At 44.1% G+C, this 16,090-nt stretch overlaps 2 protein-coding genes across 6 annotated transcripts in view; one reads left to right on the top strand and one right to left on the bottom strand.

Moving 5' to 3' along the window:
• ATP10D (ATPase phospholipid transporting 10D (putative)) overlaps nucleotides 1–7,546 on the top strand; it is a 94,901-nt gene extending 87,355 nt beyond the window's left edge. For 3 of the 5 annotated variants that reach the window (XM_081812414.1, XM_081812415.1, XM_081812418.1), the window contains 2 exons: nucleotides 3,048–3,235; nucleotides 5,722–7,546. In XM_081812414.1, the coding sequence (XP_081668540.1) occupies nucleotides 3,048–3,235; nucleotides 5,722–6,052 (519 nt within the window). In that variant the 3' untranslated portion in view covers nucleotides 6,053–7,546. Of the gene's footprint in view, nucleotides 1–2,050; nucleotides 2,175–2,576; nucleotides 2,699–3,047; nucleotides 3,236–5,721 lie in introns of those variants that run through there. The other 2 variants (XM_081812417.1, XM_081812416.1) reach the window with 2 other exon arrangements.
• A 415-nt stretch (nucleotides 7,547–7,961) lies between these two features.
• Nucleotides 7,962–16,090, bottom strand: part of CORIN (corin, serine peptidase) — a 189,216-nt gene continuing 181,087 nt past the window's right edge. The window contains exons 17-19 of the mRNA XM_081813164.1: nucleotides 12,695–12,966; nucleotides 11,744–11,877; nucleotides 7,962–10,375 (exon numbers count right to left, since the gene is read on the bottom strand). Of these exons, the coding sequence (XP_081669290.1) occupies nucleotides 10,193–10,375; nucleotides 11,744–11,877; nucleotides 12,695–12,966 (589 nt within the window). The 3' untranslated portion in view covers nucleotides 7,962–10,192. The remainder of the gene's footprint in view (nucleotides 10,376–11,743; nucleotides 11,878–12,694; nucleotides 12,967–16,090) is intronic.

Below are 16,090 nucleotides of genomic sequence, written 5' to 3'. Positions count from 1 at the left end.
TCAGCAAAAATGCTGCTTCCTCCAAGAGCCCTTCCCTAATCATCCGTTTTTTCATACCATCTTCTTGTTTTTCCTCATTGCTCCAATAATAATTTCTTATTATTCATCGTTATGTGACTATGTGATTCATGTTTATCTTCTGCATTAGACTATAATCTCTGTGACGGGCAGGGTTCGTGTTTATTTTCTTGACTACCATATACCAGAATCTAGGACCGGACTGACACACAGTAGGTACTCAAAAATGTTTGGCTGGATAAACAAATGATTAAATGGGGCGCCTAGGTGGCTCAGTTGGTTAAGCGACTGCCTTCGGCTCAGGTCATGATCCTGGAGTCCCTGGATCGAGTCCCGCATCGGGCTCCCTGCTCAGCGGGGAGTCTGCTTCTCCCTCTGACCTTCCCCCTCTCATGTGCTCTCTCTCTCTCATTCTCGCTCTCTCAAATAAATAAATAAAATCTTTAAAAAAAAAAAAAACAAATGATTAAATGACTAACCAGTGTTTGGGGTATGTTTACCATCCTGAGTGCATTTTAAACAGAAATAGCTGCATGAGGTTATAGTTTAAATGTTACGTGCAGGGGCGCCTGGGTGGCTCAGTCATTAAGCGTCTGCCTTTGGCTCAGGTCATGATCCCAGAGTCCTGGGATCGAGCCCCACATCGGGCTCCCTGCTTGGCGGGACGCCTGCTGCTCCCTCTCCCTCTCCCCCTGCTTGTGTTCCCTCTCTTGCTGTGCCTCTCTCTGTCAAATAAATAAATAATCTTTTAAAAAAATTAAAAATAAATAAATGTTATGTGCAGTTATATTATAAAATTATTTATAATAATTTCTAAAGCATAATCATTTCTAAAGAATATTGTTGGCATCACTTGCCTTGCTTATAACCTGCTATAATCAAATTGTACAAACCTAAATAGGTGTAGTAAAAGGTTAAAATCTGAAAATACCAGGAGAGTAAAGGGAACTCTAGAACTAAAATATTTGGCATTGTTTTAATAGCTATTTGATTTCATTTTTAAACAATTTTGTAGGCACTTTTGGTTACTCCCTAAGGAATTGTCATCAGTTCTGACATTTAGTAGCATTCCAGAGGGTCTTGGGTTCACTGGTTATGAGCAACAGCAACCTGAGCAAATAGAAAAGTTATTAAAAATGTGTTGAAGAACCACCGTCAAACCAAACCAAACGGTCCTGAGGAACCAGAGTGGCTCCGGACATCCGGGGAACACACTAATGGGCAGGCTTGCCCTGCTGTGCTCTGACTTGGTTGCAGCCCTTTTCTTTCTGCTCCTGCCTCATTGTGCCCCAGGTTTCATCCCAGGGGACAGAATTCTGTCTCCTTAGCTTCAGTGCTAGGCTTTGGCTAGGGGAGGGACACTGCGCCGGGTATCTGTACTGACCGTACTAGGAAGCGGGAGCGCGAAAGCCAGGTGCCCAGGAAAACAGTGTCTGTTATATAAAGGACTCATCATTAAACCGCTTTTCTCATGCCCGGGGAGGCTGGAGCTCACAGCCTCCGAAGGTCCCTTGTCAGTAGGAGTCAGCCATTCTGAGGATGTGAGGCAGCTTCCCTTCACGCTCCGGCTCCTCATGTCATCAGCACCTCCCACCTCCCTGTCTGCTTTCCCCCTTTGCCTCTTGACTGTAACTGTATCACTTTATGGAAATGCGTCAGCTCCATCAAGTTCCTGTCTCACTTGCCAAAAGCACATCTTAAGGGGAAAAAAAAAGTCAAGCAGTAGGATTCAATGAGAAGAAAAGACATTTGAGAAAGAAAGAAAAAATTAAAAATCCTTGTTTTAGAGGCGTGATGATCATCAGGAGTTAGCCCACATTTTCTGAGCAGTTTGTACATTTTACCAAAAAAAAACGAGCAGTCTTTGTGACGCTTGTGAAGAGACCTACCGAGGGGAAATACTTTGCAAGGGGAAGAGGAAGAGGGAGAAAATTGGATCTCGTTTGAAAATTCTAGCCTTAGAAAATAATAAAGGCAGTACTACCCCCCAAAAGAATAACATACTCCACTCGGGTATCCACTACGATTTTAGGTGCTACTCTCCCCTGCGCAAAGAGCACTGAACACCACATCATGTGAAGGTGATGCTCCTTCATGGCTCGGATTATGTGAGTTTCCCTCTGTAACAAAGATCAGACTCAGCACTCTCATGACAGGTAATGGTGATATGACATTTAAGGCAGTGATCTGCTTTTCCTTCTAAATGAAGTTACTTAAATAGTCAGCCAGTTTCAGAAAAATACCAAGAAAAATTTCGAGCTATACATAGATACAACGGTGGCTAGGTGAAGGAGTGAGACACGAAGATTTGTTTCTTGCTTGTGCAAAGTTAGCTAAGGTGCCAGATAGCTCTAGAGGAGTTGTCCTCTGAGGGGGCAGCTCGGTGCCCTAGGCAATGTCTTGTAGCTTTACCATCTGGAATTATCCCCAAGGAGGAACTCCTTGGTCATCATGGAAAGAAAGGAGGCAGCATGGAAAATTGCACACCAGCTCTTCTGTGCTTCTAACCTGAACATTTTTTAATGTCCCTTCCATTCACATTTCATTGGTCAAAGCAGGATGCATGGCCGTGCTTAATTTCAAGGGCACGAGGAAATGCAGTCCTTCCAGATGCTTACAATGGAATGAAATTAGAATATCGGTGAGCAACATTATGTCTACCAGCCATGAGAATGGGTAACGTTTGAGGATTGCAGTATTACCTTAATGAAGAAGCAGGCCGATTAGTGACTGTATTAAAAAAAAAAAGAATCCAAACACTTCATGGTGCATTGAACAATATAAAATAGAAAAGTCATCAAAATTAACCTTTTGGCATTTGACTCCATTTTACAAAATTGAAACCATGGTATGAGCTCTCCATGAAGTGTGCTCTTATCTCTTCGGCATTTTGTGTTTTGTATTCACTAAGGTTTGTGACACCATTCATTCATTGCTTAGACACGTTGTCTCTTCAACAGAGCAGAGTTCGTGGGGATGCCAAACCCTGTGGGTAAGTGTTCACTTCCCCCGCCTTCCTTGTCTTGCAGACCTGGATCCACATGCTGGTCATTGTGGGTAGCATCTTGTCTTATTTTTTCTTTGCCTTGGTTTTTGGAGCCATGTGCGTCACTTGCAATCCGCCGTCCAACCCCTACTGGATTATGCAGGAGCACATACTGGACCCCGTGTTCTACCTGGTTTGCGTCCTCACGACGTGCATCGCTCTTCTGCCCAGGTATGGGGTTTTATCCGCAAGAGAGGAAGTGAGATCAGAGGCTTAGAAGGCTTCAGGCAACTGCTCAGAATGATGGCGGACCATCCCCTTTACCAGTGGAGAAGTCATTCTGTGTCCTAGTGAAAACATAGGTTTTAACTCTTTGACCAGAGAGCAAAAATGGTTTCAGCAACCTGGAAGAGAGCTTTCTCTCTCATGGAAAATTCTCATCGGGTTGCCATTCCCCAAAGATAGGGCAGCTTCACCCACAGGGTTATCTGAGGATCCTTTCCTCTGGCTTTTTGTTCCACCAACTCCCACGGGTGCTGCCCTCAGCTGCATGATTGGAGATGACTCACCGCCAGCACCCCCACATGCCTGTCTGCGGGAGGGAGGAGGAGAGAAAACGGAGCGCGAGCGGCTTTCCTGTCGCGTGTTTTTTTGCTTTGTCTTTGGAATGGCATGACCCAGAAGTTGCACATCATTGCTCATATCCCTTTAACTAGGTCCTCAGTATGTCGAGTCAGAGTGGCGAAAATCTGAGGGTTTCTAAAAGGAAAAACGGGCGAATGTGGACTCAGAGACAAGTAGTGGTCTCTGTACAGCCCGTCAGCACTGAAAACGTCCCTCCTGTATCTGAGTTCAGTTGTCTTTCCCATTTTAGTTTAACTTGAATTTCTAATATTGTACAGGATGGGGATGGCTAAGAAGTATGTGTGCGTTTTTAATCTATAGCTCTCTCTCTCTCTTTATATTTTTTATAAAGTGTATCTGTTTAGCTGGAAACACTGTGCCACATAGTTGTTCTACCTTTTTAAAACAGGACATGAGAGTCAAAATGGTGATTTTAGGTTATTCTCTAACAGAGTTGACGAAGTGGCTCACAGGCCAAATGTGGCCCGCTGCCTGTTTTTAAATGCACGTGAAGTTTTATTGGAATACAGACACACTCATTCCTGTATTCTCTCTGGCTGAGTTTGCACCACAGCGGTAGAGCTGAATAGTCCCAACAGAGACGATCTGGCTCACAAAGCCTGAAATACTACTATCTGGACCCCCAGGAAGAAAGTTTGCCACCCCCAGTGTTCTAACAAGTGCTGAAAAATGTGAAGGTGGCTTTGAAACTGGATAGTGGGCAGGGACTGGAAGAATGTAAAGTACATGATAGAAAAATACTAGACGGGGGCGCCTGGGTGGCTCAGTTGGTTAAGCGACTGCCTTCGGCTCAGGTCATGATCCTGGGGTCCCTGGATCGAGTCCGGCATCGGGCTCCCTGCTCAGCAGGGAGTCTGCTTCTCCCTCTGACCCTCCTCCCTCTCATGCTCTCTGTCTCTCATTCTGTCTCAAATAAATAAATAAAATCTTTAAAAAAAAAAAAAAAGAAAGAAAAATACTAGACGTCTCCAAGAGAACGTAGATGATCGTGGACATTGCCGTTCCTGCTGGTGGGGATTCAGAGGGAAGTGAGAAGCAGCACAGGTGGAGAAAATCATATCATCTGAGAAAATGCACATACGGCCTTGAACAGAATGCTGCTGGAAATGTGGATGTTACGGGCACGGCTGGTGAGGGGTCCGAAAGAAAGGAGGAACGTGTCGCTAGAAATTTGAGGAAGGGGGATCTTGGCACTACAGCGGCAGAAAACTTAGCCAAAGTGGGTTTTCCCGTTATGTGGAAAGCGGAATTTGTGAACTATGACCTTGGCTATTCAGTGTTGAAGGTCTGGCCCGGTCTCTTCTTGCTGCTTAGAGTAAAATGTGAGAGAAAAGAGATTGAGGGAAGGCCTATTAAACCCAGAGAAATTAGATTTGGGGAATTCTCTGCCTATCCAGATTTCCAAAGTTGTGAAAATGAAGAGATTGGCTTTTGGGACCACGCTCTAGAGAGAAGGCCAGCAGTGTGGCTGGACAACCAAAGGCTGAGGAGATCAGGTGTGTGACATGGGTCCCTTCAGCCCCCTCAGCAGCCACCGGGAAGGAAGATGGCATGACATCGGAAGGCTCTGTGGAGGACTCTCGTCTAAGGGCATGAAGGCCCACGACACGCGTGGGAGACCCACGAGGTTGATGAGAATGCCGTGCCCGTGTCCGTGCTGCCCGCTGGGGCCGGAAGGGACGGTGTGCAGTGATGTGTCACACTGGTCCTCGAAAACTAACAGCTAGCGTTGTTTGAACACGCACCGTGTGCTGCTGTCTGCTTTGCGTGTATTATCTCATTTCATCTAACAAACATTAAGCCTCTGACGTAGCACTATGGGGACCTCTACTTTAAAGGTTTTATTCTGTATTTATTTGACAGGCACTCCCTGTTCCCTCAGCGCTTTGCAAACACTAACTTATTTAGTAGTGCTGTTGTCTCCATCTTACAGCGTGCTTCTCTTTCCCCTTTACCCCAGGGAGGCCAAGGGGCCCCCCAGACCCTTTTACTTTTTCCAGTTGGTGAGTATTTTTGGTGTCCCGAGCCGCGTTTGCGGTGACTCTAATTCTGTGCTGCTTTTCGGAACCTAGGTTTACATACCGGGCTCTTCAGGGATCCCTGTTCCCGGCTCCAGTTCAGAGGGCTCAGCACCTGGACAGACTGACTGCGGAGGAGAGGACGGACGCTCTCAAGAAGTGGCGAGGGGCCGGAACGGCGGGCCGGGCGCCGTGGAAGTACGCTGAGCGCCCGGCTGCCGAGTCCGAGAGAAGAGGCCCGTCCGGCCCGCCTACCGCCTTGACAGCGGCGTCAGCACCGTCTCGTGCTGTCGAGCAGGGGAGCTCGTCTGTCCGTGAAACCGCTTTGGACTCAGACTTCTCAGAAACCAAGGCCTCAGGGACGGCGAGGCCCTCCGAGGGTTAAAAAAAAAAAGAAAAGAAAAAGAAGCAGGGTATCCTCCTTGGAGCGGCAAGTCTCCCTTCAAATCTGGAAGAGGGACTTTGAAGAGGCCCCTCTAGCAAGCAGGAATGAGGTGGATTTTTCCCGAAGGGACACGAAGATTCTTCTGTGCCCGGAAAAGCTGATGTGATGACCTTTCTTGTGTGTTTGTAGATACATTTGGAGGAGAGGTTGCAGTTTGACCTGAACTGAGTTTCAGGAGGTGAAATATTTCATCCCGAATCAAATGCTTTTATGAAACTTTTTGGATTTTGTAAAAGCATTTTAATTGTCCTAGACGTACAGACATTCCTAAGGGATTCATTTGAGATGTATTTATTTTACTGGGAGATCTCAGATTCCAGGAAAATGCTTTCAGCGAGCAGACTCCAATCTGAATTTTCTTTAATGAAAAAAAAGTAGTTTTTAGATCAGTTAGAACGCAGAATAGATTGCCACATGAAAAAAAAAATGTTATAAATGGTTAATTTCCAAAGAAAAAATTCCAAAGAGCCTTTTAAATGACAGTGTACCTAAAATAGGGTAATAACTGTACTGTTGAAAATGTGGTTAGTGATTATTAATAGCTTTTCATTTCCTCCAGGAAGATGCCTTTGGTCGTCTGACTGCCGATGTAAGGCATCCGTCTCTGCTCATTTCAATGTTCTCTTGAGGCGGAGCCTTCAGGGGGAAGGGGCAGACCGGTGCCAGGATTCGGTAGGAATATGTTCCTCTCTCTGCTTTTGGGCAAGAGAAGACCTTTTATGAGGTCTGCCTCTGTGCAGATGTCAGCTGGGAAACATAGGCCGTAGGTAGGACAGACCCAGTCGGCTCAGTCTGGAGCCTGCTTGGCAATCTCCTGTGTTCTAAAACTTGCAATAGCCTGATCAAGATGAAACAATCAATTTGAAAACCATCTGCAAGGTCTCTGGTGTTGTAGCCTTTAAAAATGAGATATTATGCATTGAGACTAATACAGGTGGTTCTCAGCAGGATTCCGTGAGGTTCTTAGAAAAATTTGTTTTTAAATACATTTTAGGACGGGAATGTCGATAGCAAGTTAGTTGCTTGTTGCAAATCATGTGTGTTGGCTTTAGTTGGAACAGAGAGACTAGTTTACCAACTAAGCCCAGATGTTACAAGATCATCAATTTTTGTTGAGTTCTTTTAAAATTCAGTATCTATTCATCTGAAAATTGCCAGCCACTAACCACCCAGAATCTCCTTCCTGAAATCTCCATGCTGATGTTCTATGTGTGTATCAAGATCTTATGACTATTAATCTGTTATCCTCAGGGCTTCATCTTCTCCTGCTGCCTCTTTGTCCTGGTCTGACATTTTTTTTGTAACTGTCTGATATTACTGCAAATAGTCTTTTATAGAGACTGATTTCTCGAACTTTCAAAATCCCACATGGCTATTGGAGGTTGTTTTCTGCTTTCTTTAATGATTTTTAAAAATAAACTGTTTAATAAATCATGTGTACAAAAACCTGTCATCACTCCTGTACGTATCACCGAACCCAACAGTAATTGGTACCAGAGTTTAGAAGGAAAATCCCAGAGCCTACCTTTTCCCAGAATATTGTAATGGCCTTTTCGTATATGGAAAAATCAGTAATGTCCTATCATCTGTCATCCTCATAGCAGCTGGTATTCATTGCCTGAATATAAATAAAGGGTTAGAATCTAAAGGTAAGAAGAATAAGCCAAGAGAACTGAGGAAAAAAGTCAGTCTCCCAGATGTCAAGCATCCGTGCATAAAAGCAGAAGAAAGTCTTGAGTGTTCATGTTACGAGTCCGCAAACTCTTATCCACAACTCCAAAATCCCGAGAGCTCTGAAACTGAAAAATTTTTCATAAATTAGGCACAAATTCAATGTCCGGAACAGATGTAAGGCAATTTCTTTAATGTAATTATTCAGATATTTTGCTATAAAAATGTATTTTATTACTGGGTGCTAAATTGTATTTTTTAAATTCTGAAAAATTCTGGATTCTGAAACATAACTGGCCCTTGGGCAAAAGAGATTTGGGATCTGTATCAAGCCTTTAAAGGGTCTCATTTACAAGTAAATAACTTTACGCAGAGTTAACCCAAGCTGATGGGATCTATTGCATGTTGGTATTCAGTGTATTTTACCAAATTTCGGGGGACCAAGCATTGTATCATTGCTCCTGGTAGCCAGGAAAAATTAATAGTTTATATTTTGTGGTATAATTTTACCCCAAAAGATTTGTGAAAGAATTATTATATCAGGCTCCCAAAATATACTCTAGACATGAAAGATTCCTTGCACTCTTACCAGGTTTAAAGTTTTCTTTGGACTCCTAAGGGACTTGAAACTATTAGGAACCTCTCATTGTAGAGAGCCATCCATCACCTAAAATAAAAGAGCACGTTCCTGTGACAGACACATGACAGGTAAATTCGGATTGGTCGGCGGCTGGGGGCCAACTGTAAAGTGGGAGGCATGGTTTTCTGGGACTTGCTATTTCCATGTTCCATGTCCATTAAAAAAAAAAAAAAAAGGTTGTACCATTTTATTTGTATTAAGGGTTATTTAGAATAAGTACAGTAGGTACACTTGCCTGAACATAAATTGAGCAAAGCTAACAGTTATTACATGAAGTATGTACCTACCACTATAACAGTCCTCACCATAATTCCATTGTTGGATTTCACATTCTCAGTAGGTTTACACAAACTCTGGAACAGGAGATGAATAACATGGAATGTGTCAAGGCAACGTTTCGATTCTGAAATATGTGCACACATAGAAAAAAGTACAAAAACCCAGGTATAAAATTGCAGGTAAGTCTCTGCAGGGGCGGGGGATGCCGAGGCAGTCCGGGGTGCTGGTGAAGGTTAGTGGGGAATCTTCCTTGTTCCGAAGGCATTTGGATGTTGCAAAATGGATGCCTAACTAAATTACTTTTAGTGTGAAAATTTGCATTTTGAAGATTTTTAGTGCGGAAAAAAATACTTTTAACCGCTAGTTACTTCAGAAATTGATGTGCACAAAGTGGCCTAGTGCTTAAAAGCATTTTTAAAATTTTTGTTTTAATTATCAAGGGGAGGCAATGGCAACATCAGATACTAAACACGTTTCAAGGAAAATTACAAAATGTTTTACTCCACGCAAACTTGAACTATGCTTTGAGAGGCATTTCTGTGATTTTATCATTATGGGCGAACACAGGGAAGTTGGAAAATACTGAAGTGGAGGTCGGGTGCAATTTAATTTTTGTTTTCAAAAATTGAATCTCTCCAGGCTAAAGCAAGTCTCCTTTGACAGTTTAATCTCCATTCATTGTCACATAGGCACAACAAAATGTTTCCCACGAATATTACTCTAGCTGTTGAGGTCTCAGTCAGCCAGCTGATACACACTGAACAAATCCCAGCTAGAGGGAAGGTTCTATGGAGACTTTTCTGTAAGGTTACATCCTTGATTTAAGTTCAGAACGTGCAGTCTTATACTGTTAAATGCTATTGTTGATGTCTAAAGAGCTTTGTGTTCAATATGTCTTGCCATTTCAGCTACCTAAATGGATGCCACTTGTCTCTTACCTCTGACTATCTTTCATAGGTTTTCAGAATTATGCAGACTTGAGTAACAGTAAATAATTTAAGCAGGTAAACTGTCTTGGCTCTTAATAAATCAAAAGCAAGTCTCCAGTATTAATATTGAAATTTGCCACTCTGCTATTGTGCTTGAGAAACAAAAGCTGGCAAAGAGCCTGGATCTCAATGGCCTCTCTGTGACTGGGATAAAGAGAATTCTCTAGAACCTGTTACCCTAGCACCTGCCTTATTCCAGAGCTGATACTTTTGTGCTATTGTCAAGATTAGGCCTGGCAAAAGAACAAAATCTGCTTTGTTTTTTGGGGTTTTTTTTGTTGTTGTTTTTTTTAAAGACTGTCATTAAACTTGAAGTAAGAGAAAACTAAAATTGAAAAAACTGAATAAAATGAGACCAAAACAAACATGAAAATTTGCAGTGCACCGCTGAGCATCCCTGTCCATGAAAAGTGCTTCTGGACGGCTCTCTGCGGGGAGCACTCCACAGTTGACAGGGCCATTTTCTTTGTAGCTGGCAAAAGTCTCTCATCATCTTTGGAATTAGTTTAGGAGAAAGGTATGGATGTATATTTGTCTTTCAATCCATTCGACGAAGTATGACACATTGCTATAAACTCCGGGCCCCAGGACTTTGGAAAAACAGACAGAGCCCCACGACGTTAAACCAAATAATGTCCACTGTCCTCCAGGCCGCTCGCAAACAAGTGGCCCACCGCTGTCACCCTGTAATGAACAGGAGTGGACATTAGTCACTGGTGGCATCTGTGTTATCCTGGGGGTACAGTGAAGCCAAACCCAGCTTAGCCAACTTCTTGGCAAGTTTAAACAAGGCTTTCGTTGCCAACCAGAGGGAGCACGCTTTCCACCACACCGATGGAACTTCCAAATGCACATTTTAGACCCTGATATTTAAAAGAACGGGGGTACCTTGGGAAAGGACTACGTTCCTATTTCCCTGAAATCAGACGTCTCAGCCATTTCCTGTGCTTATCAAAATAGGTCATAATTATTTTTTAATTTAGTGTATCGGAACGAATTCTCTCGTAACTGTTCTCATTCTTAAACTTTGAGCCATTTTATAAATGTTGAAAGTACCCAAAATGGAACATGCAAAGATTTTTTTTTTTCTCCACTCAAACAGTACTTCAGAAAAATACTCCAGAATAACTCTCTATTTTCAAGATTCTTGCTTTGTGAATGATTCTTTAGTGAAAGACACTGGCAACTTGCTGCATTTCCTAACAGTTCTTAGGACTGTTTCAGTTAGTGTACGTGAATGGAAAATAGCACATCAGAATTATTTACAGTAAGGTGACGGCAGCCTCTGTTCTATCTCATTTGTATGGAGATTTTCATTCTTGACATTTCAGCTTAAGCATTGCAATTCTTGCCCCCACATATGATTAGCAGTGAGACACTATGGCTTTATAAACATCAGTATTGGCTACATCTGAAAAGATCAGAGATTAGGTGTATTCTGTATGGCCTCTGAACACAAACATACCGAACACAAAGAGAGGGATCGATACCCTAGGAAATAAAGAAGTATGTGAATTCATGGTGGGAACTCGCACATACTCCTGCCCCGTAAGGACGTCAAACTTGGAATTATATAGATGGTCTTGCCCCCCTGATCATGTTGGAGAAAAATAGTAATTACGTTTATTGATGCTCCTCTAAACACTTTCTCTTGGATTAGCTCATTTACTCCTCATGAGATCCCTGTGAGTTGCTAAATACTGTCCATTTTGGAGGTGGCGAGACTGAGGCACAGGTGTGTGCCACGTTCGTAGGCAGAGCTCGTGTTCGACCCACGCAGTCTGGCACCACGACTCCAGACAGCGGCTTTCCTTCCTGGCTCCCCAGGCAGGAGACGCGAAAGCTGAAGGCAACCGGAGCGAAGGGCATGGAGAGGAGAAGGGGATCACTCGGGTACCGGAGAAAGTACATATTGTGAATAATTTAACATCGGTTAGTAAGCAATCTCCGAAAACTATTCCCAAAGGGCCGCCCGGGAATGATAGTGAGTATACAGGGCCCCAGCGCGGCGGACGCAGCACTGGCTGTCCTCGGTACGCGGAGAGAATTTACCATGCACGAGTCGACGGTGCCGGACTCATAGCCGGCGCACACCATCCGCGCCGTGATGGTCTTCGTGTCGAAGTAGGACCGGCACTGCTCCAGGGGGATGATGCGGACCTCTCCCTCTTGCAGCTTAAAAGGCACTGGGGTTTTTAAAAAAAGAAGAAGAAACCAAATATCTAAGAGGGCAGAATGACTCAAAAATGAGGCCAGCCTTATATGAAATGATGACATCTGTATACCCAGGGAAGCATATTCTTTACTTAAAATGCCATTTCAAAGACAAGGCTTGTCTGGCGTCAGAATTTTCAATCAGAAGTGTTGACCGCGATCATCTAGTCCAACTCCTTTATTTTATTAATGAGAAACTGGATCAGTAACTTGATTAGGTAACTCGCCTCGTGCTTCTCCCCTCTTAATACATGCTTCAACAAGAACAACGGCTACTTCGAGGAAAAGAAAAGTAATCAAGCCAGAGCACTGCCCCAGACGGAGGGTTAGACCAGCATGCCCGGACTTTCAGGCTGTGTTATAGATGTTGACAAGACCAAATCATAACACACGGTGCGTGCAGCTTGACTGCGGGACTGGAACAGCCTAGCCGCTCGAGAGAGGCTCCGAGGGGCTCTGCCTGCCGGTGCGCATCGCTGGTAGAGAAGGTCTGAAGCAGGATGACGGACAGACCTTCCCTTGCAGGGCGGCTCCACAACATGGGGAGTGAGGGGCTCACCCGAAGGGAGAATCCGAGGTGTGGAGGAGGAGTTTTGAGGCTGCCGCAGGGTGGCAGGTGGGGGTACTGCGTGTGGGAGAGGAGCGTGACACACACCCCTACTCCTTGCCCTTTGTGGCTACACTTCCGGAAGTGAAACCGGGAAACTGTTGCCCAAGCCTGGGAGGTAACACAGTGGTTTTCAGGTACAAACGGAAGGCAAGTGCTCCCTCCCGAGGCTCCTCACTTACTTTTGTTGCCCATGTGCCCCCAGCCTGTGATATAGCAGTACGTGTCGGGTTGCAAGGCCTGCTCTGAGCTGGGCAAGCAGACCGGCCGGACGTAGCTGGTTTCGTTGATGTCTTCGCTCAGCTCCACGATGCTGATGTCGTAGTCGACCACCGCTCGGCTATAGCGCGGGTGCGGGATGATGGTCCTCACGAGGCGCGTCTGCAGGAACGGTGACGGGTGGTCTAGGTTGTTGATGCCAAACACCACTTTCCAGACGGCAGCGTTCTCTCTCCTCAAAGAACAAATTCAAGAGCTGTTGGCGTCTTAAACTCTTAAGTTAAATTTTGAAATTTACAAGTAACTTTTAAAATATTTACGTAAAGAATGGCTCTTCCCACGCCCAACGTATTTATGTAAGAGGCATTTCTAAAATGGCCTGAGCAATTCGTAAATAGGTATTCTTGTGGAAAGCGAAGCTCATGCTTCTAGAATGGGGCTATTCTGGTAAATAAAATTTGTTTCGGTTTGAAAGGCAGGCAGGGGGGTTACTTGCTTCATTGAGTGGGAAAAATAATAAAGACATGAAGAAGAGAAAGGAAATTCTGGCACATGGAGAGTCCTGAAAGTTAAGTGAGTGAAGTGTTTTTAGGTGGATTGACTAGAATAATCCGAGCAAGTGCTCAAAAACAATGCAGTCTGAGACTGACCACTGGAAGTCATGGGTCACCTTTTTAAGCCTTTGGCTTGAAATTTTCAAAAGGTTCGCCTGAAAACTGGCCATTTCTCTGAGGCACTTGCTCCTTCTTGGAGGAATGTCTTAGCCTTGACTTTTTATTCTCCTTTCTTTTCATATATTTTTAAAGATTTTATTTATTTATTTGTCAGAGAGCACACACACAAGCAGGGGAAGTGGCAGGCAGAGGGAGAAGCAGACTCCCCACTGAGCAGGGACCGCGATGTGGGGCTCGAGCCCAGGACCCTCGATCCCAGGACCCTGGGACCATGACCTGAGCCGAAGGCAGACGCTTAACCAACCGAGCCACCAGGTGCCCCTCCTTTCTTCTCCTTTTTCCTCCGGTCTCCTCTTCTTCTCTGCTCTCAAGTCTATGTCGAAGTGACCCAGGGCTCTACTGTCAGTCTTCTTATTCCATACTCATCCCCTTAAAGATTTCATCCAGACCAGGGGTTTTAAATGCCACCAAATCCTGGTAACTCCCAAACGTGCATCTCCACCCTCCCCACTGGGCTGCAAACTTAAATACCCAATTATCCATTCAACAAACTCACTTATATGTTTAATGATAGCTGAGATTTTTTTAGTGCTTCCCACATCTTTGACTATGTTCTAAGCATTCAGGATTCATTTTACAGATATTTAGTACTTACAACCATGTGACAGAGTTGAATCATCTCTTTCTCTTATCCCAACATCATCTTCATCAGCAGGTCTTCACCACTCCACTTTCAAATATACCCTGAATCTTGTTGTTTCTCCCTCTTCCACAATCTATCTTAATATAAACCACTGTCATGCACTTGGATGACTGCAGTGGCTTCCCAGCTGGTGGCCCTTCTTCTACTCTTAGCACCCCGAGCCCATATTCCTCATGGCAGCAGAGTAATCTTTTCAAAAACAAAATTAGATTGAGTCCATCTCCTGCTCATAATTCTCCAGGGACTTTGAATCACTCTTGAGATACACTGTAGACTCCTCATGGCCTCTGAGATGACCTGCTCCATTCCAACCCCAAGGACTTTCTATTTTTGGATATGCTGAGGACATCCCCAATCCAGAGGCTCTTTCCTTTCTGTTCTCTCAGCTCCCATATGGTTCCCACCTTAACTCCTTCTCTTCTTTGAGGTCTTAGCTCAAACACCACCTCCTCACAGCTGCCCTCCTTGGCCACCCAGTCTAGGCTTTTTTCTGTCCCCATCACTCTCTACTCTTGACCCTGCTTTGATTTTCATCTCATTGATATCAATGACATTGGTACATCTGTTTTCTATTCTCTGCCTTGCACCCAGAATGTAAGTTCCATGAGACCAGGGCCTTGGTTGGTCTTGTTCACTGCTGCATTCACGGGCCTAGGGATGCAGTGGGTTCTCAACAAGTATTCGTTTAATGGTGGCTCAATGCATGTTGTTTCAAAACATGTACTAACGGCCAAATCCAGCCACCTAGGCAAGGTCTGTTCTCCATCAGTCCCTCCACCTTCTCTTCCATTCCCAGTCCCAGTCCACTCTGGAGGACCAGAGTGGGCTAGGAGCAAAGGAGTGGACGTGTAGAGGACTGCAGTGCTGGTGGGGCTTTCCTAGTGGACGTCACCATATAACAGTGGTAGCGTTAAGTGAGCCATGCCACCACCGTCCCCACTTGGGAGCTTGCCCAACTAGAGTAGGTTGATTTGTCCCACTGAACAGTTGTTTTTCAACCCAGGCTGAAGCTTCTAAATACCGATCTTCTGGGCATCACCCCCTGTCAATTGAAAGTTTTGGGCTGGGGCCTGGGAATCCATATTTTTAAGAGCTCCCTAGAGAGTCTCAGACAAAAACTCACCTATATTCCTTCTTTCCTTGGCATGCTTTTCTTCATTGTGTTCTCATGCATGGCAAAGATTCAAAAGGCTGAGATTTCAGGAGAGTTAGGAAAGAAGTGGCCAAGGTCAGTGTTCAACCTGTTTATGGCATTGCTGGATTCTTGGAGTACACAACTGAAAGACTGCTCTACATGGTCCATGCATTCTATCGTTTTGCCAATGTAAAAAATAATAATTTTAGGACTATATGAACAGGAATTGATGTCATCTTTGAATGTAGATATAAATATAGACATAGAGATACATATAGATAGGCATAGATTTATAGCAACTCCTCCATGCCAAACATTGTGCAGGGATTACAACAATCAAGAAAGACATGATTCCCATCCACACAAACTTTAGAATTGAGTGAAGATGAACAATTAAGAAACAATCATAGTAAAACGCAGGAAGTGCAATTTCATGAGCATTACAAGATAATATTACAGAAGAATTATTTTTCATTAAATAAAGCCATCATTCAAAGAGCATGTCATTTCTTCTTTCTTTCTCTCTCTCTTCCTTTCTTTCTTTCTTTCTTTCTCTCTTTCTTTCTTTCTTTTTCTTTCCTTCTTTCTTCCCTCTCTCTCCCTTTTCTCTCTCCCTCCCTTCTTTCTTTCTCTCCCCTCCTCCCCTTCACCTTTGCTTTCTCCTTTTTCTCCCTTCCACTTCCTCCCTTTCTTCCCTCCTTCCCTTGTTACTTCCATTTTTTCATCTACAGAAGTAAGTGATGACCATTTGAGAAATTCAATATTCACTTGAGATTCTATTAAAGGCATCTGAAATCAAGCAACAATTTATTTCAATTTCTGCCTATTTAATAGCTTCTTGACCTGG

The sequence above is a fragment of the Leptonychotes weddellii genome, chromosome 2 (assembly GCF_054177405.1).
Source record: "Leptonychotes weddellii isolate Sample4059 chromosome 2, ASM5417740v2, whole genome shotgun sequence".
Taxonomy (NCBI): domain Eukaryota; kingdom Metazoa; phylum Chordata; class Mammalia; order Carnivora; family Phocidae; genus Leptonychotes; species Leptonychotes weddellii.
The sequence above is the reverse complement of the archived record's forward strand: the minus strand, read 5'-3'. Positions and strand labels throughout refer to the sequence as shown.